Here is a 17549-nt window from a genome sequence, read left to right as displayed (position 1 = left end):
GCTTATTTGTGTGGAATCTCAGCCTGCACTCCTGACCCGCTGAATCAGAATCTGCATTGTAACAACAAGCACCACCCTGCTTTTAATGAGTATTTTATATTTCACTCTGCTTCAAAAGGGACTTAAGCCACTAAGAAGAGCTTGTTAGTTAAAAAAAACTTGATTGTAGCAAAGGAAAGTATTTGGACGTTTTGATACCTTCATCATCCTGTGATACAAGGCAGGTGGGTGAGGACGTTGAGCCTGAGCCTTGTGCCTTTGCTCTCGTCTCTTTAAGGATAGGGAATGTCCCTCACTGGTCGTTGGTGCTGGAAAGGATATGGGGCACACCTTAGCGATATGGCTTGTAGTGCTTTCTCAGCTCACTCTTTTTTTTTTCTTTTTTTTAATTGTACTTTAGATGAAGATTTACAGAACAAGCTAGTTTCTCATCAAACAGTTAGTACACACGTTGTTCTATGACGTTGGTTAACAACCCCATGACATTGTCAGCACTCTCCCTTCTCAACCCCGAGTTCCCTATTGCCAGCTTTCTTGTTCTCTCCTGCCTTCCAGTCCCTGCCCCAGGGCTGGTGTGCCCCTTTAGTCTTGTTTTGTTCCACGGGCCTGTTCAGTCTTTGGCTGTAGGGTGAACATCAGGAGTAACGTCGTTACTGAGCTGAAAGGGTGTTGGCGGCCATACTCTCAGGGTTTCTCCAGTCTCTTTCAGGCCAGCAAGTCTGGTCTTTCTTTTTGAGTTAGAATTTTGTTCTACATTTTTCTCCAGCTCTGTCCTGGACCCTCTATTGTGATCCCTGTCAGAGCAGTCAGTAGAGGCAGCCAGGCACCATCTGGTTGTACTGGACTCACTCTGGTGGAGGTCGTGTTAAATGTGGTCCATCAGTCCTTTGGACTAATCTTTCCCTTGTGTCTTTAGTATTCTTCATTCTTCCTTGTCCTGAGGGGTTGAGACCAGTGGAATATCCTAGATGGCCGCTCATAGGCTCTTAAGACCCCAGACGCTACTCACCAAAGTAGAATGTAGAACGTATTTTTTATAAACTATGTTATGCCAATTGAGCTAGATAATTCCTCAAGACCGTGGTGCCCACAGACCTCAGCCCAGCAATTTGGTCCTTCTGGGAGTTTGGATGTGTCTGTGGAGCTACCATGACCTTGCCTTGTACAGGTTGTGCTGGCTTCCCCAGTGTTGTGTACGATCTTACCCTTCACCAAAGCTTCTACTTACCTATTGTGTATTAGGTGTTTTTCCATCCCCACCCCCTCCCTCCATCATAACCATCAAAGATTGTTTCTTTTTGTATGTAAACCTTTTCATGAGTATTTACAGTAGTGGTCTCATACAGTATTTGTTCTTCTGTGACTGACTTATTTCACTCAGCGTAATGTCCTGCAGATGCATCCATGTTATGAGATTCTTCACAGACTCATCGTTGTTCTTTATCTTTGCATAATATTCCGTTGTGTGTATGTACCACAGTTTGTTTATCCATTCATCTGTGGATGGGCATCTAGGTTGTTTCCATCTCTTTTTGCTATTGTGAACAATGCTGCAGTGAACATGGGTATGCATATGTCTGTCCGTGTGATGTCTCTTATTTCTCTAGGATATATTCCTAGGGGTGGAATTGCTGGGTCAGTTGGTATTTCTATTTCTAGCTTTCTAAGGAAGTGCCATATCGTTTTCCAAAATGGTTGTATCATCTTGCACTCCCACCAGCAGTGCATGAGAGTTCCGATCTCCCCGCAGCCTCTCCAACATTTCTTATTTCCTGTTTTATTAATTTGTGGCAGTAATGCCGGGGTGAGATGGTATCTCGTTGTGGTTTTGATCTGCATTTCTCTAATGGCTAGAGATTGTGAGCATGTCCTCATGTGTCTTTTGGCCAAGTGAATGTCTTCTTTGATGAAGTATCTGTTCATTTCCTTTGCCTGTTTGTTAATTGGATTATTTGTCTTTTTGTTGTAGACCAAACCAAAACCAATCCCAGTGCCGTCGAGTCGATTCTGACTCATTGCTACCCTATAGGACAGAGTAGAACTGCCCCATAGAGTTTCCAAAGAGCGCCTGGTGGATTTGAACTGCTGACCCTTTGGTTAGCAGCCGTAGCACTTAACCACTACACCACTAGGGTTTCCTTTTGTTGTAGAGGTGTTGGATTTTCTTGTAGATTTTAAAGATTAGACCTTTGTCTGATTTGTAATAGCCAAATATTTTTTCCCAGTTTGTAGGTTCTCTTTTTACTCTTTTGATGAAGTCTTTTGATGAGCATAAGTGTTTAATTTTTAGAAGATCCCAGTTATCTAGCTTATTCTCTGGAGCTGGTGTGTTGTTGGTTGTGGTTTGTATCCTGTTAATGCTGTGTATTAGGGCCTCTAGTGTCGGTCCTATTTTTACTTATGTAAACTTCCTGGTTTTTGGGTTTATATTTAGGTCTTTGATCCATTTTGAGTTAGTTTTTGTGAGGTGTGGGTCCTGTGTTCATTTTTTTGTAGATAGACATCCAGGATTGCCAGAACCATTTATTAAAAAGACCGTCTTTTCCTCATTTAATGGACTTTGGGTCCTTGTTGATGATCAGGTGACCATAGGTGGATGGATTTACATCTGGGTTCTCAATTCTGTTCCATTGGTCAACGTTATCTGTCATTGTACCAGTACCAGGCTGTTGTGACCACCGTAGTGTATAGTAGGTTGTCTCGGCTCACTCTTGGTGTCTTCTGCCCTCTAGGAGTATTACCTCGCCCACATCTTTGAGCATCTATTCTGTTTTCTTAACTTGATCTCTGCTAAGTGTAAGGGGTTTGTTTTGTTTTGACAGATGTAATATTAGCTTATTAAGTTTTTATTTGCTCGTAGAGTATTAAAACGATATCAAAGCTGTTTGGAAAAGGGCATGTTATCTGCAACAGAACTGTTTGGTTTACCTTGTGTTCTTTCTTGTGTTTTTCCTCGTGTATATACATATTCTTTAGTTGTGCTTAGTGTACACATCCCCCCGCCCCCGACGTGTTAGCTTCCAGTACTGCTGCAATGTTAGTTACCGTTAGATCGTTCCCAGTTTTCTGCTCTGCTCTTGTGAACACCTTTAGCTACCTTTTCTTGTTTTATGTATTTTTAAGTAATGTATTTACAGGCATGGGATTACTAGGTCAAAGGATGTGAACAGTTTTATGACTTTAAATTTGAACTGGTCAATAACTAGCAATTATACCGGGTCTTAGTGGTGCCAGTCATAGGTGAATCTAAAGCGCCAGGTCAGCAGAATGCATTTAATTAGCGAATCACCCACGAATGAAGGTTTTTACTGCCACTTTGCCAAATACTGGGGTTTGCTTTTACAATTTAAAATTTTGCCAATTTGCAAGATGTAAAATAGTGCCTGATAATTGCCTTAATTTTTTTTTTTTTTTATTACTGAACAAGATGAAGATTTTCCTTTGAGGCTATTTTATTTTTTCTCTTATGAAGCATCTTTGCCGTTTGATCTATTTGGATCTTTGTAATATTCACATTTGTAACAGAAGTATTTATGTATAACTACTTGTTTTTCTTATATTTGACATAAAAACGTTTTACCCCCAAATGTATTGTTTTCTGTAAAGTTTTTGTTTAGTTGGATAAGTTTATATTTGTTATATAATTGAATTTTTGGGTTTTTTTTTTGTAATTTCTTCAATTGCTTTAATCCAAGTAAATTTATCACTCTCCTGAAATTGGGATAATACAACTATGGTTCTTAGAAGTTAATTCTAAGTAATTTGCTGTTAATAACAGTTAAAATGCTAAAACTTTTAAATTAATTATATGTGTATATATGAATAAGTATGTTTTTAGAGCGATTACAAGGTTAAAAAAATAAGTATGTTTTTAGAGCGATTACAAGGTTAGTACCATAATAATGCCGTCAGCATTCTCAATTGTATTCCAGTACATTCTCTTGAGGTGGGGGGCTAGGGACTGCTTATAATTCTGAGCTTACATTTAACACATGCGTTTATCCATTTTTCATGAGTTGTTGATGGATCTTCGTTTCCGTTTAGTAGATCTAAGTTTGTATTTTGTTACCTTAAAACGCAGAAGACCTGATTTTGCTGTTTTCTTAATTATTTAGGTGATATATCAGTTATGTGCCTGTTCTGACACGTCTGGCCCTACCATGAGGTACTTGAGAACCAGCCAGGATTTTTTATTTTCTCAATTGCAACATCTACCTTTTTCTAACAGAGGTAGGACGTGATTTTCCCTTATTATTATAAGCAATTTATAAGTCCAGTGTTGAGTGATTTTATTTGTACAGTAGTTTGGGGAGCAGCTGTGGTAGTAGTGGAATTCTGGTTTCATGTGAGTCATTTTGTTGCTTTATTACCTAGAGTCACTTGTTTGGGCCTGAGAAGTCTGATGCTTTAACTGATAGCATAAAATTATTTAGACATAGCCTGTCAAGGATGGAATTTGTTTCTCTTGCTAACAGATAACATTTGAAGATTGTGTTGAAGGGACAAGAAAATTCTAGAAATGTAGAGTCTCAAATGCAAATTGCACTATAAAAATTCCCTTTTACTTTTGTTTCATGTTGTACATGTTGAAGACAATTCAGGTTTTGAAATGAAAAGTAGAAAACTAAAATTATGGTAGAAGTCATTTATAACTTAATCTATTGATGAGGCTAAAACCATTATTCCAGGCTGACTATGCTTTACTGGGATTCTGTTTTGTATATTTCTTTCCAATTGATTTTTTAACGGTTTTTTTAATTGAGATTATAACCAGATAGTGGTGGCCTGTTGTATTTTTTAGTTCATTTTGTACTATCTATGTTTAGGAAATCTGGGCTGATGGATTTCATAATAAATTCTCACAGCCAGTAACTATCAGCTTCCAATTTGCTTTAGAGTGGTGGTGTGAGACCCTTGGACATTATCTAATTGCAAGGTGTTTTTCACTTCATTTTCACAATGTGTATTTTATTTTTACTGCTTAGATTTTGTTTATATAAGAAATTTTTAGAAGCCTTCTTTTATACCTAATTAAAAAGAAAGACTAATAAAATTCCAGGCTGACTATGCTTTACTGGGATTCTGTTTTGTATATTTCTTTCCAATTGATTTTTAATAGTTTTTTAAATTCAGATTATAACCAGACAGTGGTGGCCTGTTGTATTTTTTAGAAGTTCATTTTGTAACATCTTTATGTGTAGGAAATCTGGGCTGATGGATTTCATTATGGTATCTCTTTTCTAAGAATCAACCTTGCTTTGCTTGTTATTATTAATAGTAGTAGGTTTTTTTTTTTTTTTTTTTTTGGTATTGATATTAGTGTTATTTGGTGAATTTTATGTTTCTACTGCCACAATTTAGAACTTGAAAGCCAGGCATATTAGAATAATATTTGATTCAAAAACTCCTAATACATCAGTGGTTTCTAACGCCATATGTTGTGTGTTAAACCAAATGTCTTCGTCTTAAGATGTGTGAAATTATCCAATTTAACACTAGGTTTATTTTAATTTCTCTTAATGCATTAATTTTGTGAAATTAACATCAAACTGTATGATAAATTTTTACAAGTAGATATATTTGAGAATTACTCACTTTGCTAAAAGCATCAAGTTCTGTCCTAATGCTATAATCCAGCTGTGCCTCTGTGCGAAGTTATCCTGGTAACGAAAACTTGATTCTTTTTTTTCTCTTCATTTGCTTTAGCTCAGTTTTCATAGACTTATTCTTTTCCATTGCTACCTTTTTTTTAGGGGGGGTAAGTTGTCAGTGATAAATTACTGCGTCGCTAAGTTTAATAAATTATTGACTAAGTTAAATGGGGAGATATCTGATTAGTTGTGGTATGTTAGGTCTGTTCTGATTTTGGGTTATTACTCTGGGAAACTAAACTTCTGCACTTCCAGAATATGAGATATCCATGCTGAACCAAATGTCATGGCTCATGAAGACCGCCTCAATAGAGCTAAGGGTAACTTCTCTGAATCGGCAACGGTCACATACCCAGAGGCTCCTGCACCTATTACTGGATGACATGCCGGTGAAACCATACTCAGGTGAACATGTGACTATTGGATTTTGCTTTATTGCACAGCCAGTGGCCCATGTGAATGCAAGTACAGATCTCAGTCTTGGGCTTAGTACGTGATCATGGGCCAAAACACTTCTTTCTACTTTTAGGATATTTTTCCTTAAAGTACAAAACTATAATGTCATCTCATGATTGTTACTTGATTATTGTTTTAAGCATCCATGTTATATTATAGTCATATACACAAAATGTTCAGTGGAGTTTGTCACACTGAGCCAGCATGACCCAAGCTATTTCAGTAGAAATCACACATGCAAATTAAGCATAAGCTTTTTAAATCATCTCATTGGCATGATTGGGTCTTGCCTCTTTTAGAGTTCTGATTATCCTCTTTACAATTGTGAAGTGGATTCCATAGGGACGGAAAGAATTAGATGAGTGTTCGGAGAAAGTCCTCATCAGTCTTTGCGTTTTAATTATCCATTTGCAGAGAGCTCTTTGACCTAGAAATGTTGACCTAGAAATAAACTGTCTTATGTTTGTTACTTCCAAATCAACGTAGCTTTAAGAATATATTCTTATTTTTCTAATCTATTTTTGATGCTCCAACAGATGGTGAAGGAGGAATAGAAGATGAAAATAGGTCTGTCTCTGGGTTCCTTCACTTTGACACTGCTACAAAAGGTAAAGCCTTTGAATTTGTCATGTTGGTAGGCACCATCCTGTTGGTTCTGACTTACAGCGGCGCTGTGTAGAGCAAAACAAAATGCTGCCCGTTCCTGTGTCATCCTCTCAATTGTTGCTACGTTTGAGCTGGTCATTGTAGCCACTGTGTCAATCCATCTCGTTGAGGGTCTTCCTCTTTTTCTCGGACCCTCTAATTTACCAAGGATAATGTCCTTCTCTAAGGACTGATCCCTCCTGATAACACGTCCAAAGTAGGTGAGATGAAGTCTCGCCATCCTTGCTTCTAAGGAGCATTCTGCCTGTACTTTTTCCAAGACAGACTTGTTTATTCTTCTGACAGTCCGTGGCATATGCAATATTCTTCACCAGCTCCATAATTCAAAGCCATCAATTATTTATTTTATGGACATATACATTAAATTGCCTTTAAAACTTCAAGATAATTACTATACCTGGGTCTATAAATTCTGAACTGGCATAGAAAAGCTGTATGAAGGCTATATAAAGGATTATCATGACAACACCCCCCCCATTTTTATTTTTATAACAATGATGATAAGGTTGGGAAAAATGTAGTAATAGATATATTAGAAATGCAATCAAATTTGAACTTCAGCACAGCCTTCACTTCCTGGACTGCTGCTCTGCTTGAATGTAGCACTGTCACGGAGAGGGAGCTGAGTGTGATGCTTTGCTCTTTTCCTCCCTGCCCCAAGTAAAGTTGAATTTCTTTTCATTGTTTCCTAGTCCGTCGAAAAATTCTGAGTATTCTAGACTCAATTGACTTCAGCCAGGAGATCCCTGAGCCTTTGCAATTGGATTTCTTTGATCGGGCCCAGATTGAGCAAGTTATTGCTAATTGTGAACACAAGAACTTACGGGGACAGACAGTCTGCAATGTGAAGGTGAGGATTGGTTTAAAGTGTCTGCAGTGTCACGTGGTTCAGACTTTGAGTCACCAAAAAAGGAAAAAAAAAAAAAGCATAACCATATAGTTGCTTTTTCTGAGAGAGATAAATTGGTTACTACCTTACTGGACTGCAGTTTTCATTTTCAAACAGCCAGGAGAAGAAACGTAGACCCCACTAGCTTTACTTCCTTGAAAGGTTCCCATCATCTCCTCTTAGTAGTCATCCCACCCAGCCAGAACTTTGGAGGGATTTTAGCTATTTAATTATCTACCCAGTAAACGGCAGTGGTCTCACCCGTAGGAAGAAGGTGCCTAGGGTACTTGTATTAACTTACCTGCCTCAGAGGCCTGGACATAAAGGATACCATTTTTGACTGTATGTTGGATAGTACCATTATTAGATTATACATGAGGGTATGTGAAACCTTTCCCTCTAGTGCATTTTATACCATTACTAGGTGCTACTGCTCTACCAGTGTCTGAAATGGTCCTGTTTTTCTCTCTTTTTCCAACTATATAGCTTCTTCACAGGGTTCTTGTAGCCGAAGTCAATGCCCTTCAGGGAATGGCAGCCATAGGACAGAGACCCCTACTAATGGAGGTAAGCCCTGCTGAGCATGTGTTAGCTTCAGCTTCGAGTTAAACTACTTGATCTGCTGGCCAAAAGATAAAACAGGACATTGACTTGTAGTCCATTAATTAGTGAGCTACTTAAAAATTAAAATTTAATGAAGTTTTTCACTTTTGACTTCATAATTTTTGTAGACTGAGGTTCATATCTGGTATACCAAAATAAATCACGTTTTCTGCTAGGCTGCTTAAGAATTTGTGTGTTAGACTTTGTGTTCTCCCCGTCAGTGACGTGGGAGAGAGTCACTTGTCATCCCAGAGGGGAAGTTATGGGTAATGTAGGTGAGAGAACCACATACATGAAAACACAGCTGGCTGGGCCAAAGCAGGAGGCAGAGAAATAAAGGACATGTCAGAGAGCTGCCGTTGAACTTAGGTTTTAGACAATTCTAGTGTTTCAGTATATGTATAAGTAGTCAGTTGCAGGGAGCAAGAAGATGAGGTTAAAAAGCTCATCTCCACCGATGCCACCTCCTGCCTTCAACACACAAGCGCACACACGTACACACATATGTTCGTATGTACTTAGAGCCTTGTATATCATTTTTCATAGCACTGTCCAATGATATAAGGAGCCCTGGTGGCACATTGGTTAAGCGCTTGGCTGCTAAGCAAAAGGTCGGCAGTACGAACCCACCAGCCGCTCCACGGGAGAAAGTTGTGGCAGTCTGCTCCCGTGAAGATTACAGCCTTGGAGACCCTGTGGGGCAGTTCTACTCTCTCCTGCAGCGTTGCTATGAGTTGGAATCACCTTGGCAGCAATGAGTTGGCCATCGATGTAATGTGAAAAGATGTGCCTGACGTGCATGCGGTAGGCTCCCCAGTATCCTACAGACGTTTTCTGCGCGTTAGACATCGGACCCTGTCCATAATAGTGAGACGTTATTTGCCCGTGTGTTAACGTGCGGTTTCCGCTTCCGCTGCTCTAGGAGATCAGCACCATTCTGCAGTACGTGGTGGGGAGAAACAAGCTGCTGCAGTGTCTTCATGCAAAGCGGCATGCCCTGGAGTCCTGGAGGCAGCTGGTGGAGATTATCCTGACAGCCTGTCCCCAGGACCTCATTCAGACAGAAGACCGGCAGCTGATCATCCGTGACATCTTACAAGACGTGCATGATAAGGTGACGTGCTTCCGACATCATTTATACTGCTGAACAAACATTTACCTAGCATATAAACAAGTAGAGTGTGCCACCCTAATCTTTAAAATTTTTGATTAGGAGTAAAATAGAATTGTGCAATGTCCATATTAGGACTTTTCTTGAGAAGATCTAGATAGTGCCTGGCTAACACTACTGATCAGGGCCACAATAAGATGGACCCTGATAGAACAGGAAAAAAACATGGAACAAAGCGCAAATTCTTAAAAAGGTCCAGACTTACTGGACCAGTTGACACAAGAGGACTCCCCGAGACTATTGCCCTGAGGTAGCCTTTAAACTGAACTGAATCTATCCCCTGAGGTCACCTTTTAACGAAGTAACGCACTGGTACACAAAATAAAGAATATTACCTGTGAGTACAGTGCTCCATTAAAACACCATTTGTGTTAGACCAAAAGGTCAACAACTAAAGCAAAGATGAGGAGATAAGGGGGCAAGGAAACTAAAGCAGTGGAAACAGAACAACCAGAATGCAATTAAAGAGAACGCTGACCCGTTGTGAACAAAGTGACTAATGTCACTGGACAGTTTGTATAGTAGGAATGGTCAAATGGGAACCTAGTTTGCTGTGTAAACTTTCAGTAAAAACACAGTAAAGTTTTTTTTTTTTTTTAAAGACTTTTCTTGAGAAAGGGATGAAGGTACAGCAATCCCTGTCGACCAGAGTGAGTAGCGGAGTTACCGGGGAGAGCTTAGAGAAGGCACACGGGTGTGGACGGGTCCCGCCCCAGGCTTACTGAGCAGGCGTCGGTAGTGCTAGGCCGTTTAAATTCATCTCCAAAGAAACCTCCTGAGGGAATGCTCCTAGCAATCCCTTCTGGCTAAGAACACGTTACCCAGCATCGTGTTTGAATTTCTCTACATATATTAGCTTTTTTCCCTTGAACAGTACAGTCCCATTCTCATTTTCTTACAGTGGTTGAAAGCGCAACGCATCCAAAACTTGTTAATAATTGTACTCTGGTGTTTCTTTCTACTCTAAGATACTGGATGATGAAGCAGCCCAGGAGTTAATGCCCGTGGTGGCAGGCGCGGTGTTCACCCTGACTGCACACCTAAGCCAGGCCGTCCGCACGGAACAGAAGCAGCCCTTAGCCTCGGCACCTGAAGAGGCCCACTATGCTTTCATGCTTGATGCTTCTTTCACCTCGCCTCCTTCTGGAGAGAGCCCCATGGTGGGCTTTGCTTCAATTGGAGATTCTTCACTTCACATCATATTGAAGAAACTGTTAGACTTCATTTTGAAGACAGGTTCTTTCATCTAAATTCTCTATAGATGACAATTTCTGTATTTGTTTTAACTTTAATTAAAAAGGTTTTCACCTTATTTAATCTCCCTAGGTGGTGGATTCCAGCGTGTGCGGACTCACCTGTATGGCTCTCTGCTTTATTACTTACAGATTGCCCAGAGACCAGATGAACCAGACACCTTAGAAGCAGGTAGAATCAGAGTGATTCCTGATCTTTTCTGTTTTTAGAGATTGGTTACTTTAAGCAATCACTTCTCTATATTTTGACTAAGTCAATCTTCAGATGACCATTACAGCATTTACTCTAAAGTCTAGGAAGAATGTTTAATATTTTAAATTTATGAAAATGGTACATGAGTATCGCAAACAAACAAATAAAACCCTCAAATAATCCTTTAGCTTTTTGTACTTTTGTGACTCCTCATTTGCCTCTAGTTCCACTGAGCAGTATGCTACGTCTCTCTTCCCGCTGTGATGTAGCAGGTCACGGGGTGTGTCCAGTTGATTCTTCTAAAGGCTTTGGTATTCCATGGTATAGATGTAGCTTTTATTTAAACATCTTCCTTGGTGATAGGCATTTAAATTGTTTCTATTTTTTTACTATCAGAAGCAATGCTGCATCAAATATTCTTTTATATGCCAGTCAGTGCAAGTATTTCCCAAGGATGCTTCATGGCGGAATTTCCATGTGAAGGAGTTTGTACATTTTCATTTTTCATTACCAAATAGCCTTCTGAAAAGGCTTTAGCAGTTCAAGCTTGCATCAGTAGTACCATATTTTTACAGAAATAATGTGCGTCTTCTGCATTTGTTTGTCAGCTCTGCCCTGTCCCCGCTGCAGCATAGAACACTTAGGAAAATACCGGGGGTAGAAGGGGGAGTGGCAGAAGGCTTATGTTATTTGGGTAAAATACAGTATTACAGATATCTTTTTGCAGTAATGTGAGATTTTCTCTGGATAAATTCGCAGGAGTAGAATTTCTTGGCCAAAAGATGCATATTTAAAATATTGATTATTCTTTAAACTGTAGTGAGCATTTTCTAATTGTATATGAGGGATAATCAGTTTCCAAACTGCTTTTTCACTGGAGTGTTTTCAGTTTTTTCTTTTAACCTTTTTAGCCAAGAAAACCATGTGGGAGAGGCTGACAGCCCCTGAAGACGTGTTTAGTAAGTTACAGCGAGAAAACATCGCCATCATTGAGAGCTATGGCGCCGCGCTCATGGAAGTCGTGTGTCGGGATGCCTGCGATGGCCATGAGATTGGAAGGGTAGAGTATTCCAGTGCAGCATGGCTTTTGACTTACTGTGGTGTAAAGCAAGGCCGCATTGAAACATGGATGTTACTTACTGAGAATTATTTTCTGTATTACATTGCAGTAAGTTTGTGTATCTTCTTTGATTTGGGACTTGTGTTTTGTTTCCTACGTTTTGTTTAATTCCATTCAGAATCTTCATTAGTTCAGAACTTTCCCATAGCATTATCTTTTTGCTAGTTTTGAGGTTAGTCTTATGCTGGTAGAAGCAACAGAGATGGTGCTAATAGCTCTTTGGTTAAGAGACTTCTGGATAAGTAGCCTTTATGCTGGGTGTATTTTCTCTGCCTACATGCTTTGAGAGAAGAATTTACATTTTTATTTCTTTAAAATACTATAGTGTACTGATGCTCATGCCGTGAGAAGATAACTTCTTGCTAGTGGAAAATTACATTGCATTTAAATCCTGTTTCCAAGATTTTTAAAAATAGGGCAAAAAGTAAACTATATAATAAACTGTCAATTATATTAAAAAAGAATTAAATTAATTTTATGCATAGAAAAAAGGCCGGACGGAGAGAGACCAGAATGGATTAACTGTGTCTGTCAGATTATGTATTTTTTTTACATACTTTTCCACGGTTTCTACATTTTATGTGAAGAGCATATAAAACTTTACAGTTAGAAAAAAAAAATCTATTTTAAAAAATTTCTTTTTTTACAACAAATAATGTCTAGACTCTGCTTAAATATATTTTATGCCATTATTTTAATGTGCTAGATTTTGTTTCAGGAGTATAACTTTACCCTGAAAATTTTACTTCTGTTAATAAATTGAGCTTCTGGATGCAGAGTTTTCAACTTCTCAAAAAGCCAAAATAAGGCAATTGTCTTGTGAGCGACCCTTCGCTTCCCGTTAGACAGCTCCAAAGCATTTCCAGATAAAGTCAGGTGCGGTTGTTGACTTGGGTTGCCATCTCCGTGAAGTTTGGGGCCTTTGGTGTGCTCTGCCTTCAGATGCTGGCCCTGGCTCTCCTTGACCGGCTTGTCTCCGTGGAGAAGCAGCAGCAGTGGCTACTGTACCTGTCCAACAGCGGCTATTTGAAGGTGCTTGTGGACAGCTTGGTGGAAGATGACCGCACTTTGCAGAGCTTACTCACTCCACAGCCTCCCCTTTTAAAAGCCCTCTATACCTACGAATCCAAAATGGTAAGGCTCTGTAGACACTGGAACGTAGAGCAGCAGGTCACTTCCTCCGGGGCTAGTGATGCATTAGAGAAAATTAATGAGCCACACGTTTCAAATATTTCTTTCTGTCACATAAATTGTAATCACACTTAAAGAGTTTTAAATTTGGGATGTGTGGTAGAAATATATTTTTTGAGTGTGCTAAGGCTGGGTTAATGTGATCCTCAGGGCTGGTTGCTGATGCCGGCAGCCTGACGCCCAGTGCTCGCGCTCTCAGGAGAGCGAGGAACAACGCTGTCCCCTCACGGCCAAGTCCAGGCGACGTGAGTTGCCTGCGGGACGTTCCAGTGTCGATGTGCTGGTTCTGCTTGAAGCAGCAGATTTTCTGTACGATACGTAATTCTTTCTTTCCTCCGAATCTGTATCCATTTCTCTGTTTCCTCCTGGTTAAAAATGTCACAGATGTCACAGTCATAGAAGCACTAAAGTCTCGGGTTAACTCTTTTTTCCCACCTTAACTCATTTGTTCAACGAGTGCTATTAAACCCTTCCTGCGTGCCAGGCGTGGTGCTCCGTACCAGGGATACAGGCGTGAGTAAAACAGGCTCCCTGCTCCCACAGCCACGCGGCAGTGCAGAAGGTGCGCTTTACTTCAGGGCGTGGTTCAGGCAAGGCGCCGGGTGTGCTGTGCCATCGAATCCTCATAGAAACTCCACAGGGAATGCGCTGTAGGGTGTCGTCTCTTGACTAGCTCTCAATATCTCTTCAGTGGTGATTGAAAGATCAGAAATCTTTAAATGAGAGAGTCTCATTTTGATGTAAGCTCGTGGTGATGATTTCAGCAGCAGTGACTTTCTGTCTGTAACTTTCTAGGCATTTCTCACCAGAGTGGCTAAGATACAGCAGGGCACCTTGGAGCTGCTGAGGGCCGGGGTGATCGTGCAGCTTGCACAGTGCCAAGTTTATGACATGCGCCCGGAAACGGATCCTCAGGGGTAAGTGTCCGCAGGAGTGAGGATTCCTGAGGAAAAAGGAAATTCCAAACATAATGTTGCCACTGGTTTAGAATGCTGTTGGAGCAGGAATCTTTTATCTTGATTTTTTTTTTTTTATATTACACCTCTGCCATTTACTAGTTTTTTTTTTTAGAAGTGGTTAATAAGGGAAGAAGTGGGTAGGGACCTAATGCTTTTCATTTTAGAGTAGAAATACAAGGGGGAAGTGGGAGAGAAATGTTGTCAGTGAAGTGTATCTTCCCATCTCCATTTTGTTCAGCAGAACTGCATGTTTTCAGCTAAAGTGGTCTTTTAAAGTCTTGTTGTGAAATTATGATTTGTTATGGGTTTCCTGTTCCTGCTGACTTGAATAAGGGTTTCAGAGTTTGTATTTTTTTCCTCTTTCTCTCAACTGCTTGCTGCTTTGAAAGCTTCGTGTGAAATTTTTCTCAAGTTGCAAGCTTTTTAGCAGATTTTGCAGTTGTTTGAATATGGGTCTTTTTTCCCCCCTGCATGGCTACAGCTTTATTCAACAAATCCTCCTAGCAATAAATACCATTTAGGTCGGTTATAGTAATTTTCTTCAAGGGATGCATTGCCAAGTTGACCGTTTGAGTTTTTCAGGGTTACCTACAGAACTTTTACCACCAGAGGAGAGAAAATTTTTGTATTTCTATTTAAAGCTGTAAGCATGAGAGTTATTATTTTCACTGTAGGGTGAGTAAGGGCGAGTTAATTACATGCCTTCATTCTCAGCCTGTCATCACCTCTCACTGGGACAAAGCCTGTCTCTCTATAGTTCCTCCTTTCCATTTCCACTCTGCTTTCACTCCTTTCTCAACAGGCAACTGTTTTGTCTAATATATAAATTGACAAAAATTTAAGCATTTGCAACAAGTCATAGTTTATTAATATAGTGTTCTGAGATATAATCCTAAGGGTTAAGTGATGTTACAACCTAACTCCTACCTTTTCTTATTAAATCTTGTTTTTTGTAATGGATGGTGTAGATTCATTTTAGGCTTGAGTATAGGAGAGGGAAGTTTAGGGCAAATGACTTTTGTTTTCATCTTTTTTTTTTTTTTTTTAACTTATACACACATTGTTATGTGACCCTAGATGCTCTCCCTACAATGTGACACCACAGTCCTTCTCTCCACCCTGTATTTCCTGTGTCCATTCAACCAGCTCCTGTCCCCCTCTGCCTTCTCATCTCACTTCCAGATAGGAGCTGCCTACATAGTCTCATGTGTCTACTTGAGCTAAGAAGCACACTCCTCACTAGTGTCATTTTATGTCTTATAATACAGTCTAATCTTTGTCTGAAGAGTTGGCTTGGGGAATGGTTTTAGTTTTGGGCTAACAGAGACTCCGAGGGCCAGTGTCAGTCAGACCATTAAGCCTGGTCTTCTTACTAGAATTTGAGGTTTGCGTCCCACTTTTCTCCTGCTCCATCAGGGATTGTGTTCGCTGTCAGGGGAGCCATTGGTGGTAGCTGGGCACCACTGAGTTCTTCCGCCCTCAGGCTGATGGAGTCTCTGGTTTATGTGGTCCTTTTTCTGTCTTGGGCTCATATTTTCCTTGTGTCTTTGGAGTTTTTCATTCTCTTTTGCTCCAGGTGGGTTGAGACCAATTGATGCATCTTAGATGGCCTCTTGTTTTTTTTTTTTTTTTTAGATGGCCGCTTGTTAGCTTTTAAGAACCCAGATGCCACTCACCAAAATGGGATGCAGAATGTTTTCTTTTTTTTTTGTTTTAACTTATTCATTTTAAGTGAAAGTTTACAGTTCAGGTTAGTCTTTCATACAAAAACTTATACATACCTTGCTATGTAACCCTAGCTGTTCTCCCCGTAATGTGACAGCACACTCTTCCTCTCCACCCTGTATTCCTCATGTCCATTCAACCAGCTTCTGTCCCCCTCTGCTTTCTCATCTCGCCTCCAGGCAGGAGCTGCCCACATAGTCTCATGTGTTTACTTGAGCCAAGAGGCTCACTCCTCACCAGTATCAATTTCTGTCTTATAGTCCAGCCTAATTCCTGTCTGAAGAGTTGGCTTCGAGAATGGTTCTAGTCTTGAGCTAACAGGGGTCCCAGGGACCGTGACCTTTGGGGTTCCTCCAGTCTCAGTCAGACCATTCAGCCTGGTTTTTTTACGAGAATTTGAGTTCTGCATCCCACTGTTCTGCTCCATCAGGGATTCTCTGTTGTGTTCCCTGTCAGGGCAGTCATCAGTGGTAGCCGGACACCATCTAGTTCTTCTGGTCTCAGGCTGATGTAGTCTCTGGTTTATGTGATCCTTTCTGTCTCTTGGGTTCATATTTACCTTGTGTCTTTGGTGTTCTTCATTCTCCTTTGTTCCAGGTGGGTCAAGACCAATTGATGTGTCTTAGGTGGCCACTTGCTAGCGTTTCAGACCCCAGATGCCACTCATGAAAGTGGGTTGCAGAACTGTTCCTTAATACATTTTGTTATGCCAGTTGACCTAGATGTCCCCCTAGACCATGGTCCCTAGACCCCCACCCCTGCTACTTTGGCCTTCGAAGCATTTTGTTGTATTCAGGAAACTTCTTAGTTTTTGGTTTAGTCCAGTTGTACTCACCTCCTCTATATTGTGTGTTGTCTTTCCCTTCACCTAAAATAGTTCTTGTCTATTATCTAGTTAGTGAATAGCCCTCTCCCTCCCTCCTGACCCTCATAGCCATCAAAGACTATTTTCTCCTATATTTAAACTTTTTCTTGAGTTCTTATAATAGTGGTCTCATACAATATTTGTCCTCTTGCAACTGACTAATTTTGCTCAACATAATGCCTTCCAGATTCCTCCATGTTATGTTTCAGGGATTCGTCGTCATTCTTAATTGGCAGAACGTTTTTTTAGTACACTTTGTTGTGTCAGTTGACCTAGATGCCCCCTGAAACCATGGTCCCCAGACACTGCCTCTGCTACTCTGTCCCTTGAAGTGTTCGATTGTATTCAGGAAACTACTTGTTTTCATTCATTTCTTACCCACAGACTCTATGGCCCAGGGGACATTTACAGTAGAATGAATCTCAGAAATTTCAAGCATTGTCTTTTCAAATTATGCAGGTTTTCTTTAATAAAATTTTCAAAATTCAAATAATTCTGTTTTTACTAATGAAGCCGTAAGCTTAGGCAGAGATACCTAATTTTAAATCAATAGTGTATATATGGGCTTCCAAGTGCTCATGTATGTGTGGGCTGTGGAGTGCTCGTGTGTGTGGGCTGCAGAGTCCTCGTGTGTGTGGGCTACAGAGTCCTCGTGTGTGTGGGCTGCAGAGTGCTCATGTACGTGTGAATTGCAGAGTCCTTATGTTCGTGTGGGCTGCAGAGGGCTCGTGTATGTGTGGGCTGCAGAGGGCTCATGTATGTGTGGGCTGCAGAGTGCTCATGTATGTGTGGGCTGCAGAGGGCTCA

At 40.3% G+C, this 17549-nt stretch overlaps 1 protein-coding gene across 1 annotated transcript in view; it reads left to right on the top strand.

Annotated features, from left to right (window-relative positions):
* NUP205 (nucleoporin 205) overlaps positions 1-17549 on the top strand; it is a 76604-nt gene that overhangs the window by 40762 nt on the left and 18293 nt on the right. The window contains exons 23-33 of the mRNA XM_049893499.1: positions 4116-4230; positions 5907-6056; positions 6644-6715; positions 7466-7623; positions 8149-8229; positions 9188-9379; positions 10405-10672; positions 10763-10861; positions 11794-11942; positions 12945-13136; positions 13989-14110. Of these exons, the coding sequence (XP_049749456.1) occupies positions 4116-4230; positions 5907-6056; positions 6644-6715; positions 7466-7623; positions 8149-8229; positions 9188-9379; positions 10405-10672; positions 10763-10861; positions 11794-11942; positions 12945-13136; positions 13989-14110 (1598 nt within the window). The remainder of the gene's footprint in view (positions 1-4115; positions 4231-5906; positions 6057-6643; positions 6716-7465; positions 7624-8148; positions 8230-9187; positions 9380-10404; positions 10673-10762; positions 10862-11793; positions 11943-12944; positions 13137-13988; positions 14111-17549) is intronic.

This window comes from Elephas maximus, chromosome 8, assembly GCF_024166365.1.
Source record: "Elephas maximus indicus isolate mEleMax1 chromosome 8, mEleMax1 primary haplotype, whole genome shotgun sequence".
NCBI lineage: Eukaryota > Metazoa > Chordata > Mammalia > Proboscidea > Elephantidae > Elephas > Elephas maximus.
This window is presented reverse-complemented; position numbering and strand designations above follow the sequence as displayed.